General features: G+C 54.6%; 6 protein-coding genes across 6 annotated transcripts; 4 read left to right on the top strand and 2 right to left on the bottom strand.

Annotated features, from left to right (window-relative positions):
- Nucleotides 1-3,164: 3,164 nt before the first annotated feature.
- N657DRAFT_606427 (uncharacterized protein) lies at nucleotides 3,165-5,487 on the top strand (the record flags this gene model as incomplete). Its single annotated transcript, XM_062790218.1, has 2 exons — nucleotides 3,165-3,972; nucleotides 4,033-5,487. Exons 1-2 carry the CDS (start codon nucleotides 3,464-3,466, stop codon nucleotides 5,483-5,485), a joined length of 1,962 nt encoding a protein of 653 aa, XP_062642074.1. The 5' UTR covers nucleotides 3,165-3,463.
- A 2,213-nt stretch (nucleotides 5,488-7,700) lies between these two features.
- On the top strand, nucleotides 7,701-8,621 carry N657DRAFT_583880 (HET-domain-containing protein; the record flags this gene model as incomplete). The annotated part of the gene is made up of 2 exons (XM_062789709.1): nucleotides 7,701-8,050; nucleotides 8,126-8,621. Coding segments are annotated over 2 exons (846 nt in total), but the record flags the coding sequence as incomplete, so codon positions are not given.
- Nucleotides 8,622-13,649: 5,028 nt separating this feature from the next.
- N657DRAFT_675632 (uncharacterized protein) lies at nucleotides 13,650-15,657 on the bottom strand. The gene is made up of 3 exons (XM_062795835.1): nucleotides 15,109-15,657; nucleotides 14,905-15,051; nucleotides 13,650-14,849 (listed from the first exon to the last, which is right to left on the bottom strand). The coding sequence occupies exons 1-3, from the start codon at nucleotides 15,364-15,366 to the stop codon at nucleotides 13,812-13,814; spliced, it is 1,443 nt and encodes a 480-aa protein (XP_062642072.1). The 5' UTR covers nucleotides 15,367-15,657; the 3' UTR covers nucleotides 13,650-13,811.
- Nucleotides 15,658-16,184: 527 nt separating this feature from the next.
- N657DRAFT_675631 (uncharacterized protein) lies at nucleotides 16,185-18,461 on the bottom strand. Its single transcript, XM_062795834.1, has 4 exons — nucleotides 17,892-18,461; nucleotides 17,608-17,838; nucleotides 16,670-17,544; nucleotides 16,185-16,618 (listed from the first exon to the last, which is right to left on the bottom strand). The coding sequence occupies exons 1-4, from the start codon at nucleotides 18,216-18,218 to the stop codon at nucleotides 16,324-16,326; spliced, it is 1,728 nt and encodes a 575-aa protein (XP_062642071.1). The 5' UTR covers nucleotides 18,219-18,461; the 3' UTR covers nucleotides 16,185-16,323.
- Nucleotides 18,462-19,164: 703 nt separating this feature from the next.
- On the top strand, nucleotides 19,165-21,718 carry N657DRAFT_685322 (uncharacterized protein; the record flags this gene model as incomplete). Its single annotated transcript, XM_062796764.1, has 6 exons — nucleotides 19,165-19,400; nucleotides 19,463-19,580; nucleotides 19,634-19,992; nucleotides 20,047-20,734; nucleotides 20,806-21,471; nucleotides 21,527-21,718. The coding sequence occupies 6 exons, from the start codon at nucleotides 19,165-19,167 to the stop codon at nucleotides 21,716-21,718; spliced, it is 2,259 nt and encodes a 752-aa protein (XP_062642070.1).
- A 62-nt stretch (nucleotides 21,719-21,780) lies between these two features.
- On the top strand, nucleotides 21,781-21,978 carry N657DRAFT_549781 (uncharacterized protein; the record flags this gene model as incomplete). The annotated part of the gene is made up of 1 exon (XM_062787885.1): nucleotides 21,781-21,978. A coding segment is annotated over one exon (198 nt), but the record flags the coding sequence as incomplete, so codon positions are not given.
- Between the last annotated feature and the right edge of the window lie 343 nt (nucleotides 21,979-22,321).

Here is a 22,321-nt window from a genome sequence, read left to right as displayed (position 1 = left end):
GAGCTGCCTTCGACTTGACTTGCCTTGACCAAATTTTGGGGTCGATTTGACTTGCTTTGACTTGCGTTGAGCCAAGCCTTGGCTTGGCGCTTTGACTTGTGGGCAGCATTGGCCTTGACCGCAAGTTTGTCGTTGACACCTGGGGCCGCGTCCCCATTTGTCCTGTGGTTCAAGTTTCAACGAGTCTCGGCATACTGTACAGTCGCGTTCGAAACCGGCTTCCGGTCCTCGGCAAGGCTGGAAACAACGCAACGCAAATCGGGAGTCGCGTTGCGTTGCGTTGCGTTGAAGGTGCAGATGTTGGATTTGAGGGCATTTTTCAGTGATTTGTGTTGAGCCAACGCGTTGCAACGCTTGTCGGGACAACATCGACTGCTCATTAGTACAGTGGGATCGTCGGCAAAATCTATTTTACTGTCCTCCCATATCATTGACGGTGAAAGCATAATACCGTGTATACTTTGGTTGATTCGGGCTGTACTGGCTTGGCTTTCATGGACTTCAGCTTCGTGATACGGCACCGGTTGCCACCCCGCAGGTGAGACTACATGCCTTCATTCTGGCCCCGAAGTTGTTGACCACCTGAGCCTGGTCTTCCCAGGCATTCGCGGCTGCGGTAAGGATGCCTGAGAGCAGTTCTTCGAACAATTTCCGCGATTCACCCAAGGCAGTCTGTTCGACTGCCATCTGGCTGATCGCACCAACTCGGTCGGCTTCTGTAACGGTCTCAGGCAGTATATTGCAACTAGCTGATGACGACTCTACGAGTACACTGAACTTGGAGAAGAAAAGGAGAGACGACAGACTCTGGTAGCTCGCAAGCATACTTATCCTCGTAGGCGCGCTGGTCTGAGCGCGTTGCTAGAAGGTTCGGTGTGCTGTGGGGCGAGTGGGAATAGCCTCATCAGGAGTCTTGGTATTGGCCGAGAGTCGCCGAGGCTCGCACCGGGCCCAGCCCGTTACAGCTTCCGTTTCATCCTCCAACTGCTTCGCCATACCGAATGCTCCTAGCTTGGCATTCACCTCGGCCAGCTGTTTATCTGTCTCTCTAATCTGGCCTCAAGGTATGAAGCGCTACACCGAGAAGCGCGTGCAGCTGTTTGGAAATACTTTCTCGATTAAGTCTAGGTCAAACACGGACGTCCCGCTTTCAGCAGCAAGGTGATAGCCAGCCTGGCGAAACAGGAAATCAATGGCCAAGAGGTAATGAGACCCGCTTTATATACTTGAGCGGCGTTAACGGTCCGTATAGATGAGGAATACAGTATTCCTCGCTCAGTTTATAACTAAGTATAAGGAGCAAAACATCTGTGAGAAACACTTGAAGGCATCCATTGCTACGAAGCAAGAGGTTCACTTGAATTTTCATAGGTTGTAGGCCTCCTTTTCTTGCTGCTGCCAGTCTTGCCGCTACTGCCCTCGCCTGCCGCAGCCTTCTGCTCTTCCTTGATCTTCCCAATCTCAGACAGCAACCAATCAAACCTACACTGCTGCTGATTGACCAAGGCCTGAGCCACCTCGTATTTTCCCTGCGCCCTTTTCTGCAGTCTCCGCACGTCCCAGGCAAGCAGGTTGAGGCACTCCGCTTCGAAGGCGAGATACTCGGCATACGTAGTCCACAGGTGCCGCGTCTTGGGGTCCGGCAACAACCTCAGAGCCGCCGGATGACGAACCCTCAGGGAAGCAGTCTCTGCACTGACGCCTTATTTCTCACTGAATCAGCGACTGCTAGCCCCGATTTGGGCCCCGGTGTGACGGGCACCACCCAAGGTCTGGTCAGCTCGCACATACAAGATCGATATTGCTACAACGAGAGCAAGAGCTAGATGACAGGAATGGGCGTGCAACCAGACCTTAAGTACTGGAGCAGAGGCCTATGCGTAAGCATGACCATAGACGTATGATCAGACCCCATGACGTATGCATAACCGCAAGCATAAGACATAACCATGACAACAGGAACGGGAAATCCCGTGACAATTACACTCTCCTCGGCGACTGTCCTCTTTTCGCGGCAGCTATTATTCTGCATCCCGGGAAAAACATTCAATGGCTGGAGAGCGCCTGGGCAGACCAAGGTCAATGGATTGTGGACGCGAAGCAGGACCTTGAGAAATACTTCGAGCGTTGGTATCAGGATCCCGACAAGTCGGCGGAGAAACTGTTTAGTCCGTCGCCATCCCTTGGTCGAGAGCGGCAGCAACAGCGCCGAAAAGAGTCCAACGCCTTCCAGCAGTTCATGAAAAGCCACGAGCAAGGGAGTCTGACCTGGGAAGTGAGCTCCAAGCTTACTATCGACTAAAGCCACAACCTGACTGTGATCCTGTCAAGTGGTGGGCCGACCATCGGGTGGAGTTCCCACGATTGAGCCGGTTTGCCCTCGACCAGTTAGCAATCCCAGCCACGTCTGCAGACCGTGAGAGGGCCTTCAGCCTCGCAAAGCTGGCCGTGACATCACAGAGACATAGTCTTCGAGGTTCGGCGATCGAAAAGATCCAGTTACTGAAGAATTGGATCACTGCGGGTGTGATTCATCTTGGAAATCTGTAGGGATGATGTCAGTGCAGGGTCGGGAATAGCTTCACATCAGGTTAGGTAAGCGTTAGTCAAATAAGAAGCAAATAAAGTAAATAAATAACAAATTGGGACAGAAATAGGCAAGTAAAGCAAATATAGGCTTCTATTTATTTGATTTGATTTGGCGGCAGCGCTGTCCTGCGGTGCCACTTGAGGTGTTGGAAAGCCAACAGCCACGAATGTGCCGCACCGTAGTAGTTGGGTATCAAAAGGATGGGCAACCACTCAATTGATGATGTTGTTCCTGTCTGTGTTTTTCCAGAAGTTCCCTGCCTGTTCCTGATCCTGAGAATCCTGGTGCCAAGCCATTGGTCACCCCTGAACTGCCCTCTCTGACCACCTGCCAAATCCAACATGAGGGATATAGTTCTCGCACAGCTGCGCGTTTTGGAAACCTTCCTCGCCGATGGCGCTGCCTGTGGACCCGCCGGGACGCTATTCCCCACTCAAATATTTCGGAAGGATTTAGCGTGCCGAGTCAAGCGCCACTTTGTTTGACCTTGCTAGGCAGTGATTGGATTTGAGCGGTTGCCGTTTTGGGAGTAGTGTATACATTTGCCGCTTCCTCTCAGGCTTATCGCCGCACTAGGGCTGACGGGTCTAGGCCCCTTAGAAAATGACAACCACCCCAAAGGAGATTTGAGCGGACGTGGATGGACTGTCGGGACAGGGGTAATAGTCTTGAGACCAGGTGTCTGTGGTCATTGCTGCTCAGCTCCGGGCTTCAACGAATAGCAGTACAATGGGCATGTCAACAGCCCATGCCTCCAAGTGTCTGCTGACGGAGTGTGCCTGCTAAGGAAATATAAGACCCGACCCTGAATCCAAGACCTTTCGCCTTTAAGTTTTAGGACCAGCGACTTCAAATCACATAGTTTATCCAACGATGGCTTCCCACCCGCCCCCGACGTGGGTTGAGGCGTCACATCTCCTTCCAGCAGAGGGCGGCCCCAAAGCCAATCCCGTTCAATGGCAGCAACAAGTCCACTCCGACGCGGACACAGATGTCCACCACCCCGGCCAGTATCCCTCCTCTGTCCTCGCCCGTCCACCTCACAAGTCTACATTCATCCAGAGACTTTGTGCGACCTGGATTTTCGAACTGTTCGGCTTGGTGGTTTCGGCCGCCGGCTTAACCGCGATGGTGTACGTCCTTTGGCGCTATGATGGGCAGAGGATCCCCAACTGGGGGTCGTTGTCCTTCAACACCCTCATATCGATCCTCGCCGTCGTGTCCAAGATGGCGGCCCTGTACGGGGCTACAAGTGCCATCAGCCAGCTGAAATGGGTTTGGTTGACCGACCATGGCAAGAGTCTTATCGACTATAAGACGTTTGACAGCGGAAGCCGGGGCGTGACTGGCGCTGCTATGCTGGCTTGGTCTCTCAAGGGGCGGTATGTAACAACCCTCTTCCCCTCCATTCGCGACATCTCGAACTGACTCTTATGGAACAGGAGCGTCGCGGTTCTCGGAGCACTCGCCATCATGATTGGTGCCGCCGCCGGTCCTTTCGCTCAGCAAATCGTCCATTTCTACGACCATGAATACGTCGATGTCGCCCAAACCGCATGGCTAGCCAGAGCCGATGTCGTCGACTCTCTTGGTCCCAAGCTTGACTCCACAACCTGGTCGATCGACCCTACTTTCAAGGCCAACGCCATCACCGCCCTCTTCGTCCCTACCCAAGAAACTCTCTCCCAGCCACGCTTCAATTGCCCTACAAATAACTGCACCTGGGCGCCCTTTTCCACGCTCGGCTTCTGCCCGACCTGCGCCGACCTCTCCCCCCAACTCAAGCGCACCTGTGAGACTCTCACCGACTCAAACAACATAACCACGGTGCAAGCCTGCACCGTTACGTTCCCGGGTGAAAACGAACCTCTCAGCCTCTACTACATCGCTGACCCCAACTTTGGCGGTTCATCCACCTACATGGTCCTCAGCTCAACCGTCCCTACCAACGCCACCGTTCTCACCAACGTCACATGGCCACAAACAATCTATCAGTCCATCCGCGCCGTCGTGCCCCCGCAACAACTAGGCGGCACTCAAAACCCATATCTCGAAACCACAGGCGAACTCGTCAATAACGGAATCCACGTACTCCAAACCGACACCCGCTTCATCGGCTCCGAATGCGCCTTATCCCCTTGCGTCCGCCGCGTGCAGGCCTCGGTAGCTCGCGGTGAGTATTTCGAAAAAGTACTCGACACCTTTTCCGACTTTGGCGAGTATAGCTATGGTGACTCAATCGTGCTCTCCCCTCCTTGGGAAGAAGGCAAGAATTACACTATACATCCAAGATGGCTGGATGCCGTGTCCGTCACTTCCATTTACGGCGGACACGATCCACTTGGGGGGCAACTGATGGGAACGGTTTCCACGCATGATTCGAACCAGGCAATTCGCGTGCACGATATTCCAGCTTTTGGCGCAAGCCCCAGACAGAACGACGCTTTGCAGGCTGTGTTTTATGCCGATTTCAATGGCACTACGTGTCCTACGCCCGATGATAATGTGGTTTGTGCGTTTCGAGCGCTGGGGGCGGCCATGACGAAGTCAGTAAGGGATGAGGCTGTGTTGAGGAATGGGACGGCGGTGCCGTATGTGGCGGAGGGAGAAGTCATTATGACAGGGACATATATACGCGTTGAGTGGCCTTGGTTTGCGCTGCCAGCTGCGATTTGGTTCTTGAGTCTGGTTACGGTTGTTGTGGCCATGTGGAAATCGAGGGGTTTGCCGCTTTGGAGGGATAGTGTATTGCCGCTAGTGCTGCTTTGTGGGGAGCATGCGGAGACGGCTGTGTGGTTGGAGGAGGCGGCGTTAAGCGCGAGGGCGGAGACGGTTAAGGTTCATTTAGTTGGTAACGAGGGGAGCGGGTTGAGAATTGTGACCAAGAGCCTTTGATTACATACAGTAGTTTTTGCCAACGATGTGTTATCTTAGGGCAGTTTTGGTGGGTGATCCGCCGGATGACCTGCAAATGACGGCCCCGCCTCTGAAATAACATCACGCATAGCACTGCTCTCTCTCTCTCTCGGTGCAACACAATGCCATACCTTGTTGCTTGACTCGGGCCTACCAAATGTGAGAGTCGAATATCTGTGTTGTCCGGCGGGTTGAAAAGGGCGAAAGAATCGAAACGCTGATCGCTGACCGTGCAAGAATATTGAATGCACATCTTGTCGCCCATCTTCGGAGCGCACTGGAATGTGGTTTCTTGGCTGGCCGATTCGAAAACATGTCCGTACACAGCTGCTCCTGCACGAAGGAGGATTGTGCCGATGAGGTAACACGGGTATTCATACGTCGATCTGGGGTTCTCGCTTTCGGCCCAGTTCAAAAGGTAGGTGGCTAGGCCACTGAAAACTAGCGACGCCAGCTGGAGAAAGCACCCGACAATGGCCCAGATCCAAAGTTCGGCGCGTGAAGTGGGCGAGCTGATGAGATTTAGGGCGAGGTTTGTGGCAGCTGAGAGCAACTCTTGTACAGTAAGTAGTTAAAGCCCTGATATGTTCAGCCCCGAACAACTCCACAATCGGGTCCTTAGTAGTGCTCAGAGCCCTTCCGTCGGCAGCAATGATCATTGGTCTAGACAATTTGGGCTGCCCACGGACTGGCGCAATTTCTTTTCCTATCCAGAGCTCGCAGACGTCTTAGGACGTTGGAGAAAGCAGTTCGGTTTCGGCGGTGGACCTCTCTTCCCTCGCCCTTTGGTGGCTGTCAGACTCAAGTACAATGCAAGCACGTTGGTCAGGTCGGGGACAGCTTTTACCTTCCAATGATGGCCTTGAGCAGAGGGCCCAGGTCGCTGAAGAGATTGTTGGCAAAGTCGTTGCCCTCAAAGTCGCCGTTCGCAGGGGCCATGTCGCAAAGCCGTCGATGATGGTTTCACGCGTCTCCGAGCTAAGGCTGGATAAGGGATTACCATTGACGAGTCTATGGATATCTTGCTCGTCCCCGCACGGCCGTTCTTGTAATGATTCCGGCCGTAGCTGTTGCATAATATTGGGCAGTCGTGCATAAAATATCGAGAAGTGGGTTATGCCGACGCTCTCTTCGCTCTCACTTCAAGCACCTGGTGCTGACTTACCAGCAAAAGCCAAGGAAGCTGAACTGGTTTCTCGTATGTCAGTGTTAATCAATCCACTTCAAACTTGTAATGGTGCAGGTGCTAAGTGATACCCCAATCAGGTGGGACACAGATCCTGTCAAGATAAAGGCTGCCCGAAGAGATATCCCAACAAAGTACACCTGCTTGGCTGAACAGGCGGTCATCTCATGAGAAGGCTGAGAGCCTAAATGAAGTTGAGGTTAGCGTGGTACGGCTGTGCTCCCGAACAACCTAAGCCATGAGCCATGAACAGTCGATTCCCCGCTCTCTCTCCTTCTCTCTTTTCTCGTGCGGGACTCTCCGGCCACAGTAACCAAGTATCCCAGCGCAATGAACGAATACCGGCCAACGAGCGACCCGATTTACCATGACATGCCACTGGTAGGCCGCCAGATCCGCCTTCTCACCATTCTTCCCGTTCCTGCATACGCTACTAATGAGAGTGCTCGAGTGGAATGCAGAATGGAAGTCTGCACATTGTCCAAAGGGGCATCGGCATGGGGCGAGGCCTTGCCATCCAACTGCATCAACTTCGACCCCTGTGTGACTGCGCCCCCGGAGGAGGTGCATGCCAGAGAGTGACGGGAAAAATTCGATCCCGTCATCAGGCAACTTGAAGAGCGGCTCAACAGCCGAGTGAACCGGGGCATGCTCAAGCTGCTTGGGCCCGTCATCGGCCTCAAGTCGGATCCTTACCTGACCAGCCCTGCCCGCGAGATTGTCATTTATCTCGGCAAGGAAGAACTGAGAAGGATGACGAGGCTCGGCTATGGGGCAGCTGGCGGAGATGATTACGAGCATCTCATCCAAAGGAGACAACATATCATCCACAGACACGAAAATGAACATGGCTCGAACTTGTTCATCGGAAAAGCATCTCCTGTATTGCATACTGGTCGGCTCCTTCTACGCGACCTAAACCCTTTCTTTCGAGTACCAGCCTCGGATCCGCCGACTTAACCGACTTACCTGCAATACCTGAAGGCAGCAGTTCAGCAACCCGGGAGCTACGTCGCCATGTCCTACGCCTGGGGCCGCCCACCGCAACCGATGGTCGAGATCCTCGTCAACGGAAATCGAATGATGGTTGGGAAAAATCTGGAGGCTGGTTTCCGCCGTTTCCGGGCCATGGACTACTTCCGGCTCGGCGGAAAGCTCTGGGCTGATGCCGTTTGCATCAACCAGAGGGATCTCGCCGAGAAACAGGAGCAGGTGCCCTTGATGGCCTCCATCTACCGCCACGCTGGGAATGTCATCGTGTGGCTGGGCCCCGAGGCCGACGACAGCGACCAGGTGATATCACTCCTCGAGTCTTTGGGAACCACGTACCGAGCCGAGTACTACGAGCTGCTGGATGCGTCCGACGCGATCACGGCCACCACGTGGCGAGACATAGCTCGCATGCGCATGCGGACAGGCTACGACCAGCTGAGGGAAGACGCGCTCGACGTCGAGGACAGTGCGCTCCATACCATGGCTGAGAAGCTGTACCACTTCTTCGACCGCCCGTACTGGAGGCGTGTCTGGATCATCCAGGAGATCTGCATGGGCCGCGGCGGCATGCCGATTGTCTGCGGCCAGCGGGTAACGCAATGGCGGCATATCCGCGATGGGCTTCTCCGGTTAACGTCGATGCTGGACATCCTCGAACACGCCATGTGGGAAGTGCTGGGGTCCAGGATACAGCCCCTGGAGCACTCTCTTCTCCACGTGGCGCAGATTGCCCAGTTGGAAATCACAGCCATCGACGCAGCGTGGCTCCGGTGCCGCCCAACCAGCTCACCCTGGTGGTTCCCGCCGTCTTCTCGGAAGGCCCACTGTTGGGCGGCGCCCTCAGCCGAGCGATTGTTCTCGCCTCGCAGGCGTTGTTCTCAGTGCCCCACGACCAAATCTACCGCATGCTCAGCGTCTCCGGCGTGCCTGATCTAGGCATCACCGTCGACTACAAGAAGCCGCTCGCCGCCGTCTTCACCGAGTTCACCGCCGCATGCATCCGGCACGGGGGCCGTCTCGCTCGCCGACATTTTAGGCGGCTCAATGGCGATTATGAGCGAGGATGAACTATTTCAAGCACGGCAACCGACAAGCTCAGTGCACGGCAGAAACGGCGACGTGGGAAGGGGCGAGGCAGGGGCCGTGGCCATTTACGACGTGCTCGTTGGAGAGTGCACCACCAACGGGGCTCGGGCGCCCGATTCCTTCCGCTGCCTCTACACTGAATTCCCCGTCGAGCAGCCGTCTTCACACTCCTCCTTCTACCGGAACTGGCATCTTCTCAACTCCAGTGCCGATTTCATGGTCATCGGCCGCCCCTTGTACATGGCTCCAACGCCACCGATTCAGACTCAAGCTCCCCGACTCCAATCCCGCGCGGGACACAGCCGCCGCAAGCCAGGCCATGGCGGCCCGCACAAGATGGCGGCGGCTGGTGACCACCAAATCTGGCTTGCTCGGGCTGGCTCCGGCCCAGGCCCGTCTCGGGAACGCCGTGATAGTGGTTGTCGGGCACGGCCAGCCGGTGATTGCACGGCAGGTCGCGACAATAGTCGGGACGGATGATAAGGACCACGCCGGGTGGCACATCATTGGCGAGGCATATATACACGCCATGATGGGGGCGGAGAAGATGCCCCTTTCGACACGGCCGTGGCACTCGCGGGAGACGCAGGTGACGCTTGAGTCGTTGATCCCCATCATTTTCACGTACCCGCATATCGGGGTAGTTACTGATAATTGTTTTCTTGCTGTGGTGGAGTCGAAGTGGATGGTCCTTGCTGGCTTCCTGGTTTTCGTAACTAAAGCCGATAGTGTGGCGCCCACTAGACTCACGGGTCCGTGTCGCTTAGCTAAGCACAACGATTATCTAAGCACTCAAAAAATGCATCTAACGCGGCCATTTTTCCGCGCCCGCACCACAGCCAGCGCCATCACTATGGCCGCCTTCCCAGGCGACTGCCTTCCTCCCGAACGCTATTTCGAGTCTCGGCAAGCCTTATTCGAGTCAATCAATGCGTGGGCGAAGCCGAGAGGCTACGCTTTTACGACTCTTAAGGTCGACGAAAGAGAAAAATGGCACCTCAACTGTCATCTACGCATGCGATCGATCTGGTGATCCTCCACGCGGCGGGGAGCGTCAGAGAAGAACGACAACTCGGAAGACGAATTGCCCTTTTTCAGTTATAGCAAAAGAGACGACAGACGGCGGCTGGGATCTAAAGCATCGTTCTGATCAACGCTTTGCCGCACATAACCATGAGCCAAGCCAGCACCCATCCGCCCATCCAGTTCATCGGCAACTCTCTGGAGGGACATCACAGCTTGCAAGCTTTTCTGAAGCTGGTATCTCGCCAAAAGAGATCCAGACACTCGTACGGCAGAGCGGCTCGCTAGCTACAAGGCAAGACATCTACAACCGGGTTGCAAATGTACGTCGAGATGCATGCGAAGGTCAGAGTGCAATTCATGCGCTAGCCAATCGACTCGACAAGGAGGGCTTTTGGAGTCGCATTCAGTTCGCACCCGATGGCCGAGTTACAGCAGTCCTTTTTGCGCATCCCGACTCTCTTAGCTATCTTCGAGCATACCCTGACCTCCTCCTTCTCGACTGCACGTACAAGACGAACAAGTACGGTATGCCTCTCCTCGATATGATCGGTGTCGACGCGACTCAGCGGTCTTTCTGTATCGCGTTTGTATTTCTTAGCGGCGAGACAGAAGAAGACTATATATGGGCGCTTGAGCGCTTGAGGTCGCTTTACGAGCAATGCAACACTGCTCTCCCGTCTATCATTCTTACAGACCGCTGCCTTGCACTTATCAATGCAGCTTCCACGCTCTTCCCTTCTGCTGCAGTGCTCCTCTGCCTCTGGCACGCAAATAAGGCAGTCCTCGCCCGATGCCAGCCATCATTCTCGGAGGCTGAGAAGTGGAAGGAGTTCTACAGCTCTTGGCACTCGATTATCGACTCGCCCACCGAGGAAGAGTATACCAGACGCCTTTCCGAGTTCCAGCAAAAGTATATTCCCGAGCACTCTAAGGAAGTTGGGTACATTAAGGCTACGTGGCTTATTCCGTTTAAGGAGAAGCTCGTGCGCGCTTGGGTCGACCAATCGACTCATTTTGGCAATACAGCTACCTCGCGAGTTGAGGGGATTCATGCGCTTCTCAAGTCGTACTTGAAGAGATCGACATTCGACTTTTTTGAAGCCTGGAAAGCGATTCGCCTCGCCCTCCTCAACCAACTCTCCGAGTTGCAGTCAACCCAGGCGAAGCAACAGACCCGAACACCTCTTGAGCTCTCAGGGACTTTATACAGAGCTGTACAAGGATGGGTGTCGCATGAGGCATTAAGGAAAATTGAGGAGCAACGGAGGTTACTCGCGAAGAGGGACCCCCCTCCATCCCCGATTTGTACAGGCACTTTCTCTCGAGTATATGGGCTCCCATGCTTACACGTATTAGATGCTCGTCAAGGCGAGCCTCTTCTTCTCAACCACTTCCATTCGCACTGGCATCTAAAGCGCGAGGGAGCTCCGCAACTACTCCTTGAGCCTCGCCAGCGCATTGAGCCAATTCGGACCCAAAGCTCACTCCCAAGATCAAGTACTAAGCGGGAGCCCAGCCAGTTCGAGGTAGTTGAGGCCAAGGTCCAGGCAGTGCAGCCCCGTCGGGCTCCAAGCAAGTGTACAAGGTGCCACGCAGTTGGCCACACAAGGACGTCGAGGGCATGCCCTTTGCGGTATTCAGATGTACTGTAGTGGACGCTGGCGATGATGGCAATGACAGTGGTGTTGGTGGAGCGGGGGCGGTGGCCGCGTTAGATGCATTTTTTGAGTGCTTAGATAATCGTTGTGCTTAGCTAAGCGACACGGACCCGTGAGTCTAGTGGGCGCCATGGATGTGCGCCTAGTGGGAGCCCCGTTGAATTGATCTATCGAAGGCTCACATGGGAGTGGATGCAAATATTGCAGTTGCAGTCACGTGGGCGATAAGACCCACATTTCTCGCTGCGCCCCACATAATTCTTCCGTATCCAGCCAATGACCGTTTTTCTGCCCCGCTTGCTTCCCCTGCAACAAAAAGAAAACCGGCCACCCCATATCTGTTGGGCAGCCAACAGTTACATGCTCAAGTAAGCTTAGATCAACCAAATGGTATTGAACAGATTGAGGAATGAAACGAAGCTTGAATTGGAGTCACGATTCCAGAGTGACCACACAAATGAAGGATCAAGATAGTGGGTTAGGGTGTCTCAGAATGTCCCTTTCTTGTTGGAACAGAAAAATTGTCCTCTCTAATCCTCCCAGGGGATTTACCCCCTTATATAGAGACAGTGTGCCATGATATGACGTTATGTCAGGAACTGTGTCATTGTGATGGATCTGTGCTGACTGAGAGTCTCGCATTGAACATCAGTGCTCAGTCCGTGAATCTTGGTGCCAAGGAACCCACTCAGTTCAACAATATCCATCCCTTACCCTGGCCGTCATCAGTCATCTTCTCTGGGTTCATGTGTCTTCCATGACAGTATTGGATCAAGATCACTGATCACGCTGACGTCGTACCAGCTGCGAAGGATCTGACACAGAGCTATAGTGTTTGCCTAGAGCCGGTTGCGGAGAGAAGTAACCATGTGGCCGGTAGCGCTGAACAAACGCTCAACCTCTGCGCTCATGGGAAGTACTGTGTGTAGGTCCAACGCCATACGCGCAAGCCGTGGATAGGTGCTTCTTCTTTTATGCCAGTAGGCACGGGGATCCTCCTCGTACCGATCAGAGTCGCTCTCTTCCAGTTGCCAACGCTCAAACTCGTCAAGGTCGACTGGCGCTGGAGATGGGAAGGGTGAAGAAGAGACAGACGCTGAGCTTGCTCGACTTCGCTCCTGGCTTCTGAAGGCGGCAAACCTATTGCCGGAAAGGCGAGGGATTTTGGTAGGCGGTTCTGAAGCCTCTTTTTGCTCCGTCAACAGGTAGCCTGGAAATCGCCTGAAGAGAAAGGCTTGATCTTCTTCAGTGCGCCCAGGAACGGGGGCGACGGTTGCAGGTGCTTCTGTAGCCATTATGGTGGCCGGTAGGCCAGAACACCAACCTCACCAGCCAGTAGCGCGGTGGGAGTTCTGCCGACCATCTCACCGCTTCGTTGTCAGGAGGATATTAGCATGTTGAGATTGCATGGATTTTCGGCGGTCGTCTGTGTAACTGAAATGTACGGAGATTTCAACTGCAATTCAACTTCAACGTGTATTTTCGTGTAATTGCTCCGGACCCTGCCATTAGCCGTGCAGCTGTGTCACGAACCAACCATATGTACAGGCCCAGTGGGGCACAAGGCAGAACCGCAGGAACCGCACGAGGCCCACACGGTAGCCGTGGGGGCCGGGCGATCAAGGGTAGACTTGGGTAGCTGGCTACCCAAGGCGATCAAGGATAGCTCTTGGTAGGCTGCGATCATGGGCGATCATGAAGGCTCTACCAAGTATATAGTCACTCGTTCTGGAGGACTCTGGGAGTTCTCCAGTAAGCAACTTAAGTGCAAGATTGTCAGTACCTTTGGACATTGCTTGTTGTGAACCCTTTGGCTTCACCGAACCTCACCCCGTTGTCAAAGCTATAACCTTCAGGAGTCCCTTTCAGAAGTAGGGGCTTTGAGATTCGTCACAAGCTGTGGGACTCGTTCCCTGTAGAACAGAGTAAAAGTCCCTTCGTGTTCGAACCTCGGCTCTCTCCCATCTTCGAGCCAACGGTGGCGCCAGGCACCACATCACCAGGTGTAGGTATCGCGAGTGTAATCCTGGAGAGCGCAATAAGCGCAAGAGTGGTCTTCTTAGCGACCATCGTAGGTGAGTGAGATAGAGATCGGTGAACTCATAGTGTCTAGCAGACTTGCATGTGTCGCAGGCCACGCGTTGGCGTTGAGATAATGCACATGGTGGGCCAAGATCGACTCCGCCAGCGTTTGGGAAAATTTTCTCATAGAGCGCGATACAGCAACCCAGGCGATCCAAGTATTCCTTACTAGCTACGTGCGGAATCCACTAATCGTTATCTAAGTCTTTGTCTTTCTCCTTCTTAGTTCCTGCTCACGTGGGCTTCCTCGCGTTCGGCTCTCTTCCTATGGGTGTCAGGTACTGCTCCCGCCTCTGTTACCCCTCGCCCCAAGGAATACCCCTGAATTACCACCACGTCCTCCACGGGTGGTACCTCTCGTGAAACTGTCACCCTTAGACAGAGGCTTGAACATGCCCGGCGCCTCCTTCGGTCTGAACTTGACACCCCCAAACTCAGCCCTTGCCTCATTCAGAAGCAAATGCAACTCGGGGTTGATCTCTCTCTCCATACGATTCTTCATAATATCCTCAGACCCTTCCAGAATCGTTCGAAACCACCTATCATAGCGCGACTTGGGCTCGAATTCTCCCAGGACGCCATCAGCGTTCTTCTTCGCATGGTAGACGTCCCACTGCGTCCAGCGGCTGATGTCGCTGTCGAAGCGAATGTCGGGAAACTCAAGCGGCCGACCGTTAGACTCGGCCTTTGTCGGGCGGGTGTGATGGACTTCGGGAGAGGATAAGGGGGTGAAGTACATCCATTCCGCATCGACCGGGTTTGAATTGTCGTCGAGGAGCGTTGTCTTGCTGCCAGCTGGGTCAACGCCAAAAAGCTTTCCGTCTTCGTCGTACTTATAGTGGTGGTTGTGTTCTACTCTCCACTTGATCTTGGCCAGAAGGACGATGCAGGGTCCGTGGTATTCCGAGGATGGGTTGGTTGAAGTCTCGCCGTTTGCTCTGGCGCGGCGGTAGAGCCAGACCCAGTTGGTGAAGTTGTCGACACCCGTGCCATGAATTACCCGGTATTGGGAGGTGTCGGTTCCTTTAAGAAACGTGGATTTGGAGAACGGCGTCTCGTTGAGAGTGAGAAATTCGGAGTACTTTAGCCCGGGACGGTCTTCTTCGCGCTTGATCAGGCAAGGGATGCCACGCTCACCAGCCCAGATGGCGTCGAGGTCGTCTTGCCACGCGCTGTCAATCGTAAACTCCACCCCTTCCGTCAGTGGTTGTCCGTCTGCCGGCATGTCCGCCGTAAATTCTGGTCTGTCGGCCGTCGGTTTGTTTTGATCTTGAGGTTTCCGCCGATCGTCCAGAGCGTCGAGAATGTTGTACTGTGCTAAGCGTTAGCACCTCGCAACGGAGACGTAGGACATCAAAGTGAAGTACCTCATCATAACTCCCATCGCTATAAACTGTCCAGCGATGATAGTCCACCACCTTCACCTGTTCCCCCGTTTCCTTGTGCTCGTAGAAAAGTGTTCGCTCCCTCTCCTCGTCAACAACGTAGCTCTGCGACAACACGGGATACCATCTCTGGCAACCGCCGCAGTCAGCACCACTCCCATAGCGTATTGGAGCTCTGCAACACACCTTTAACTCGCGCTCGTACTCCTCAGGATCCCCGTTTGGGGCCATTTCAGCATGGAGCCAGCATCGAGAGTTGAACTCGAGCGGGCTTCTGGTCCACTGCTGGTTATTTTCGATCTCGGGGCTTCGAATCTTGTACACATCGTCCTCGAGCTTCTTCAGCCATCCAATGGGCCGCCTCATGAAGCGGAAGTTAATATGGCCGCCGACGTTCCTGCTGGACCAGATGTGGGCTCCGCTGAGTCCTCCTTGGTTGTTCATGATGGTGGAAGGGGCGTGGTGGGAGGAGTAAGGCAAGTCTAGAAGGAAAGTCAGAGCCGCCGATTTCTTTCGTCAACTGTGCACTCCTGTGTTTTGACTCCAGTGCTCGGCGGCTTTTATGCAACCCAGAGTCGTGGCACCACCAGCACCTCCAACCACTGTGCTCCCCGCTAAGCCTCGGCGCATCCGAGAGAAGCTCGACCACGCGTCGGCGCCAGAGCCATCCATCATCCATGCAAAGTCACCCATCTGCATCGGACTCCCCGAACCTCTCACCAACCCCAAACATCCACCATCTCTCGATGCATTCAGCCCTCAGTCTCAATGCATCTTCCCCTCAATCTCAGCAAGGCACCGGTCCATAAAGCTCCCACATCTGCACTGAGCTGCATGTAAGCTCCGAACACTTGCGTCTCTTGGTTGGTGGCCTCGCAGCTGCAGCGCCTAGTCCGAAATTGGTATTCCGACTTCAGCTTTCAGCTCTGCGTCGTCGCTACGTTGGCGTCAAAAGAAGAAGGGATCTGCAATCCGCCAAGAAGAAGGAAGGCCGCGCGGTGCTGCGGTTTGGGAGGAGACATCGTCAACTCAGCCAGACGGGCAATGAGCGAGAGTAGGTGTGCCGAGAGGCCGAGCAAGCGGACGGGTATTCCACTGTGGCCATGAGGGTAGGGGTTTTGATGGTGAATCATCCCGGGATACTTCAAGGTCTTCTTACCTAGAGTAGTTCGATGTCTATGAGGCCGTGGGGCTACTCTGAGGGTCATGGAAGCCATCGTGAATAGGCTTTAAGTGAATTGGCAAGCCTTAAAGCCACCTTGAAACGCATTGGAACCGCTAGAAACGCCCTGAAGCTGTTATGAAACCCGCTGGAGCTATCTAGAAAGGCCTTGACATCGTCTTCACCATCCTAAATAAACTTTCAACAAAACTCCTCCCAACAAAAACACCCCTTCCACCTCACTCTTCAAACACAAGATCCCCGAAGTCCTGCGCACCAGCCACAAAAACAGGCGACAACCCTCTCGTATAAAACACCGTCGCCGTCTTCGTAACATTAGGAACCAGATTGCCCCCAAACGTCTCGGACGACACCTGGTACGTGTCCCCAAGAGCAAGCTCCGCAATATTCGTGTATATATCCGGGTTCTTCTCAGGGGTGCAGTACTCGTACCCGTACGCGATGGCAAGCACCGCGACGGCTTCCTCGTCGATATCGTCCATGGAGGTTGTCATGGGGATGCGAGTGATGTTCCTGAGAGTCATGGTTAGATTGCTTCCCGTCTGGACAGCAAATAATACGTACCATCCCTTCTCCCTCACCCTGTCCTTCGCCGGTGGGAGCGGCTCGGTAATGAGCACCTCGTCCGTATCACCCTCACTGCCATCCCACGTGACAAGAAGCTCCATTTCCTGTCCCTCAAACTGGTACAGCACCGTCAGCGCCTTCTTCACGCCAGGCATGGGATCTCTTCCATTCAAAAAGGTGTATATGAATCCCCATCCTGAGGAGGTCCTCGGACGGAGACTCAGCGCCTTGTTTCCGTCCTGGATGACGGCCTCCCTCACAGCCGGCGTGATGTCGATACCTGCGTACGAGGCGCCTAGAATCTCAAGATGCTGAGCCGGCGGGGCGCGCTTGGACCGAGCATATGAGATTCTGCTAGCAATGGCAGTGATGTCCTCGGGCACCTCAGAGCCGTAGTGGCCGATGATCTCGTCCACGACGAACTTGACTTTTTTGTCAACGCCGAGCTTTTGTCCTTCAAGCACGCTCTCGCAAATGGCCATGATGAGCCCCGCGAGGACGTCCTTGGACCTCTTCGGTGAAGTGGGGTCGACGATGATTTTCGCCTTCTTGGACAGAGTAAGGGCTTTGGAGTACAAACCGCGGGCAACCTTGGCCAGAGCTGCGATCTCGGTCACGCACTGGCCTGCGGTAGTTTTCTCGTCGGCTAGCTTGGTCTCCATCAAGTCAAGGCTGCCCTTGAGAGCGAGGAGGGCGTCCCTTCGGCTTCCGAGAACCTGAATGGACTCGCTGAGTTCCCGGATGCTCTTCTCGGTGTCGGAGACGAGGCTCTCCGACTTGGCAACCTCGGCTTTGGCATTCGCGGCTTTGCTGTGGAAGTCGAGAGGTGGAATCAACTCCTCCACATATTTCCACAGTTCACCCGCGTGGAACTGCGATGCGGGTGAGGTCTCAGTAGTCTTCCGAGGAGAACTGGCGCTCAGGGTATCACTCACAATTGAAGCTATGGCATTGGCCTTGGCGTCCTTGTCCTGCCAATCGTGGTATTTCTCTTCGAGATCCCTTTGGACATCGCTCTGCGCCTTGAGCTGCTCCTTGAGCTTCTCCAGCATTGCGGTCTTCTCCCCTTGCTCTCTGGTGGCTGTCTCAATGGCGTGCCGGGCATTGGTAATGACACCATCGATGCTAGTTTTCTGGGCTGCAAACTCGGTCTGGAGTGAGTTCATCTGGGAGGCGTCAGGACAACAATTCAGGATGCTCCTTCAGCGTGCGCCCTGACCTTTTGCTCCTTTTCGGCTATCACACTTCTCGCGTTGTGAACCATGTCCGACGCATGCAGAAATGCAGCAGCCGTGCTTTTGAACAAATTGGCCCGCTTGCCGGCATCGGCTGTGCTGGGGTCATAGTTCCCTCGGATGAAGACGGCAACCTCGTGAAGCCAGGCCAGGGCGCCGTTCAGCAGCCGGGTGGCCGTCGCAGGAACCTGGGCCGCAGTGACCTTCGTGTCACGGCATGACAGTTGGTACTCGAAGAATTTGGAGTCGAACTGGCGCTGGAGGATCTCCACGTCCTGTTTGGTCGGGATGCTGGTGCTGTCTGACGCCATGACGAAGCTCAAATTAGAGCGAGGGTTTCTGGTGTTTGGAACTCGCTCGTTGCTTTGAGAATCAAGTAGGTAACGACCATGGGCAGGGTTTACGCTCTAGAAATGTGAGTTGACGCGAATTCACAACCCTCATACATACCATGCCAAATCTGGCAACCCGACTTTGCAGGAGCTCCGCCAGCCGCCTTTCGAGCGCCCGGGACAGCCGCAGACGAATGACACTCGATTTCGACTACAGCAATCTGCGAAACGGCCGACCGAGGCCATGCATACCACAGAGGAAGCCGGCCCAGCTTTCGAAGACTTGATCATCAGGCCATCCCTTCCCCTTGCCGCATTCGCAGTGCCCAAGCCAACCCTCTGGACTGCATGATGCAACCGTCCTGCAGCCACCTGAGATTCAGCCATGCACGGCAAGCGCCACATGCCGATCATCGACAACTTGGGCACCACATCATGCTACCAGCTCGGCCGAAACCGCAGGCCGAAGGGCATCGGGCATCCCGTCGGTCAGTCCCTCCAGGGCTGACATGATCCGCAGCCAATGTTGTCCCATCATGGTGAGAGACGGTTGGTCCAGCCTTGGCTTCGATAATTCTACGGACGGTCGAATGTGCGTCTAGCAACATAACATGGCGTCCCAATGGAGGACTAGCACGGGCATCGAAGCTTGCCAAGTATCTCAAGTGGTTGACACGCTCTCCGCCCTACGAAGTGCTTCGACTTCGGGGAAGCCGAGACCCTGCCGGGTTCTGGTGGGAAATACCAGTGCCGGTGAATATGTCGTGATGACCAACAACCTCGGAGGCAGCTTGAGGACCCAAGCATCTCCTGGACGTTGATGAAGATTGATAAAGACGTTTGTCCGAGACGAGAGTCCTTCCCTGTCTCTCTACACCCCAAAAATTTCATCCCCAACAAAACTTCACTTAACCCAACCTCCACAATGTCCAACGCAATCATGGCCGAGGTAGCCAAGGTCATTAGCGACCTAGCTCCAGTCGACACCAAGGGCATCAGCTCAGACATCAAGAGCACTCTGCTGTTCCGCACCGACTGGGAAACGCTGTTGATGTCAGCGCCCATTGCCCTCGGCGCCCTCGGAGCCTGTTGTGTTGCAGCAAGCGCCATCGACCGGATCGAACTCAGAAAACCGGGCGATCCGGAATTTCGGTTCATGCGGTGAGTGGCGTGAAGCCAGGTACAGATGCTGATAGAGACGCGTGGCTGACCCCGAGTTTCAGCCATGACGATGTCTCGACGAACCTCATGCAGTGCGTCGATGAAGGCCGTTTGGCCTTTGATAATGCCCATGGAGGCCTCGGTGAGATTGGTGACCGCGTTAACATCGTGGACAAGACGGTACGACAGTCCTCTGATTTCCCGAACGCAGCCGGCGATGTTGACACAGTTAGGTGATCCGAATTATCAGCACTCTCGTTGATCCAAGAGGCTCCAAGGATAACCTCCTCGACTACATGGAAGAGCTCCGCGCTGCTGCTGAGTACTGTGCCGCCGAGTCGAAGGGTATCGACGACAAGTTTGACCACTTGCTTGAGCTCATCATGGAGCTCAGTCAGGCATGCCAGAGAAAGCTCGGCCTAACAAAAAGCGAGATCGCTGACACCAACCTGAGCTTGGAGGCGGAGAAAGTGCGACTTAAGGGCCAAGAGCGAGCCACTGCAGCAGCAGAGGAGCTGTCTAAGAGGATGGATCTGGAGCTCACGGTTACTCGCGAAGCGTATCAGAAAGCCTCCAATGAGTTTCCATCTGGGTGAGTGTCATTGCTAGCCGTGAGCTTCGAGGGCAGGGACTGACGGTGCTTTAGATGGGACGTAGTCGGACAACAGATTGTGGCCGGCCTTGCGGACTGCGTCACCACTGTGGTCAACACAGCTATCCCTGTGCTCATGGAACAGCTCTCGCCAATGAAGAAGGTCTCTGCCGCGACTAACATTCTGGGCGACCTGACCAAAGACGCAGTAAATGCCGCGGGCTCCATCCAGAACGGACTCAACAAGGCCAACGATGAGGCCACCGGCGCCGCCCCGGTCCAGTCAGTTGCTCAATTCGTTGCGGACCCGGCCTTCTCGGCGGCCAGAAAGGACATGATTTGGTTCAACATGCTGAAAGAAGTCGTGCCAGTTGAGGCGGGTGCCGACATTGATTGGGACAAGGCGCAGTCCAAGCCGGAGGACGACTCGGGCAAGTCGAAGGGCAAGAACACCATTTCCATCATCGCCGCAGGATTTGCCAACGCCGTACAAGCATTCAGCCAGCTTGCGACCGATAGCGAGGCCAGCGAGAAGTATGCCACAGCTCTTGAAGAGGTGAACAAAGTCGTTGCTGGTATCAAACAGGAAGCCATCGACAACGAGGAAGACGCAACCCACTCCCGCCTGACGGCTGACGATATGCTCGTTCGGGAGTGGAAGAAGGCCTTTGCTGAGCAATACCAGAGTGCCTTGGAGCTGTACAGCGCCGGAACGTCCTTCCCTGGCAACTCACCCAATGGCGTAAGTGACCGACTGGACCAAGACGCAAGGAGCTTTTGACTCGCAAGGAGCTTTTGACTTACTTGACCTAGTTTCCGGCTCTAAAGTCGACAGCTGCGGCTGGCGAGAAGGACATGCAGAAGTCGCTCGGCGTCATGGAGGGAGCAACAAACAGACTTCGTATGACCCGTGACGCTTACATCGCGACGCAGAAGAACTACCTCGAGAGCGAGCGAATCCTCATCGAGTCGCGTACCAAGATGGCCGACATCCAAGCCAATCTCAGCAAGTTCCAGTCATCGTCGCTGCATCTCAAGGCCGTCCTGGAGATCCTCAAAGAAAGCGTGCGCCTGGTGGCAACGATGAAGAAGCACATCGCCAAGCTGTGCTACTTCTTCGACGCCATGGCACGGCTGATCAAAGTAATGGTGGAACAACTGGTGCAACCCTTCATCAAGAATCTGGACACGAATTTGCAGAAGAGCGACAACGGCTTGGTAGGTGCACACAGTTGGGCAGATAGCCAGAAGCAGGCCGTGTACCAGTCCATTGTGACGATCCGTTCGTACTTCTCGGCCTACGGAGAGGTTTCAGCCATGTGGGTGAAGTTGTCTGGGACGGACATCATCCCGGGAATGGAGTTGCTTGCCGATGTGTTTGCTACTGCGCTGGAAGAGGGCGGTGCTGCAGCGAAGGCGAGGGAGCTGCAACAATGGTCGACTAAAGCACAATCGAACATTGAAAAGATCGCAAAGGAGGTATGTGGTTCCTGTCAAGACATCGAACATGGCTGAGAGACTAACAGGCCCACAGACACAGGCGAAACTGAAGGCCGATATGCAGTCCCGGGTTGACCGGTTCGCCAAGGAGACAGCTCGACTGCCCGAGCCGCCAAAGGAAGCCGTCGAGGGCCTGAAGGCGGCATCCAAGGTTGTGGCGAGCACCGCAAAGAAGATGTTAGAGGACGTGACAGTTCGGCCTGGGATTGAAGTTGAGGCATGGTGAAGGAGTACACTCGACAAACTTGGATGACTGGCATGGGAGGTGCAAGTGATGGAGGCGTTTAAGAGGTGCTGGGAGAGGAGCATCCCTCGACGCTGACTAGCATGGCCAGCCTCGCTCATACCTGGAGATGTCAGGCCCGCCTTGGAGACGCTTTATTCTTGATGAAGACCTGCTTCCATCACCAGCAGCAAGTACTAGGCCGGAATCATCCAGACACGGTCTCTACTCTCTTTGTTCTGAAAGAGTGGCAGGAGCAGGACGGCAACACGGGCTCTTTGGAGACGATTAAAGCTTCAGAGGGTAGCAGTTTCAGCGTACTAGAATCTCTTGCATTATACAATCTCAAAGGATTCTTCAATCGTCATCATGTGTGGTCTGTCGTATAGTGTTATCTGATCCTATATTTCCGAGCACCTCTCGTGTGTTCTCTTGCCGTTGCCGACAGGCTGCACAGCAACACGATCAACCTCATGACTGTGTCCGACTTGGCGAAGAATACCAGCCTGCTTCCTATGCACGGACGGGAACCGTTGTTGGCCTCTTTCTTTTATTTTATTATTATTCCTACACCGCTGTGCCCTAGGGCGTGCCGGACCTTCAACA

This window comes from Parathielavia appendiculata, assembly GCF_033297405.1.
Source record: "Parathielavia appendiculata strain CBS 731.68 unplaced genomic scaffold N657scaffold_51, whole genome shotgun sequence".
Classification (NCBI taxonomy): Eukaryota; Fungi; Ascomycota; class Sordariomycetes; order Sordariales; family Chaetomiaceae; genus Parathielavia; species Parathielavia appendiculata.
Note: the sequence above shows the minus strand (reverse complement) of the source record. Positions and strands in the feature narration are given on the sequence as shown.

Bases quoted from the DNA above. Each gene is read 5' to 3' on its own strand.
- N657DRAFT_675632 (XM_062795835.1), bottom strand. From the start codon at position 15,366: ATGAACAACCAAGGAGGACTCAGCGGAGCCCACATCTGGTCCAGCAGG. The intron at 15,052-15,108 runs GTGTGTTGCAGA...GGCGGTTGCCAG, and splicing joins AGTACGAGCGCGAGTTAAAG to AGATGGTATCCCGTGTTGTC. The intron at 14,850-14,904 runs GTACTTCACTTT...CGCTTAGCACAG, and splicing joins GCGATGGGAGTTATGATGAG to TACAACATTCTCGACGCTCT.
- N657DRAFT_675631 (XM_062795834.1), bottom strand. From the start codon at position 18,218: ATGGCGTCAGACAGCACCAGCATCCCGACCAAACAGGACGTGGAGATC. The intron at 17,839-17,891 runs GTCAGGGCGCAC...GACGCCTCCCAG, and splicing joins TAGCCGAAAAGGAGCAAAAG to ATGAACTCACTCCAGACCGA. The intron at 16,619-16,669 runs GTACGTATTATT...CATGACTCTCAG, and splicing joins AGGGTGAGGGAGAAGGGATG to GAACATCACTCGCATCCCCA.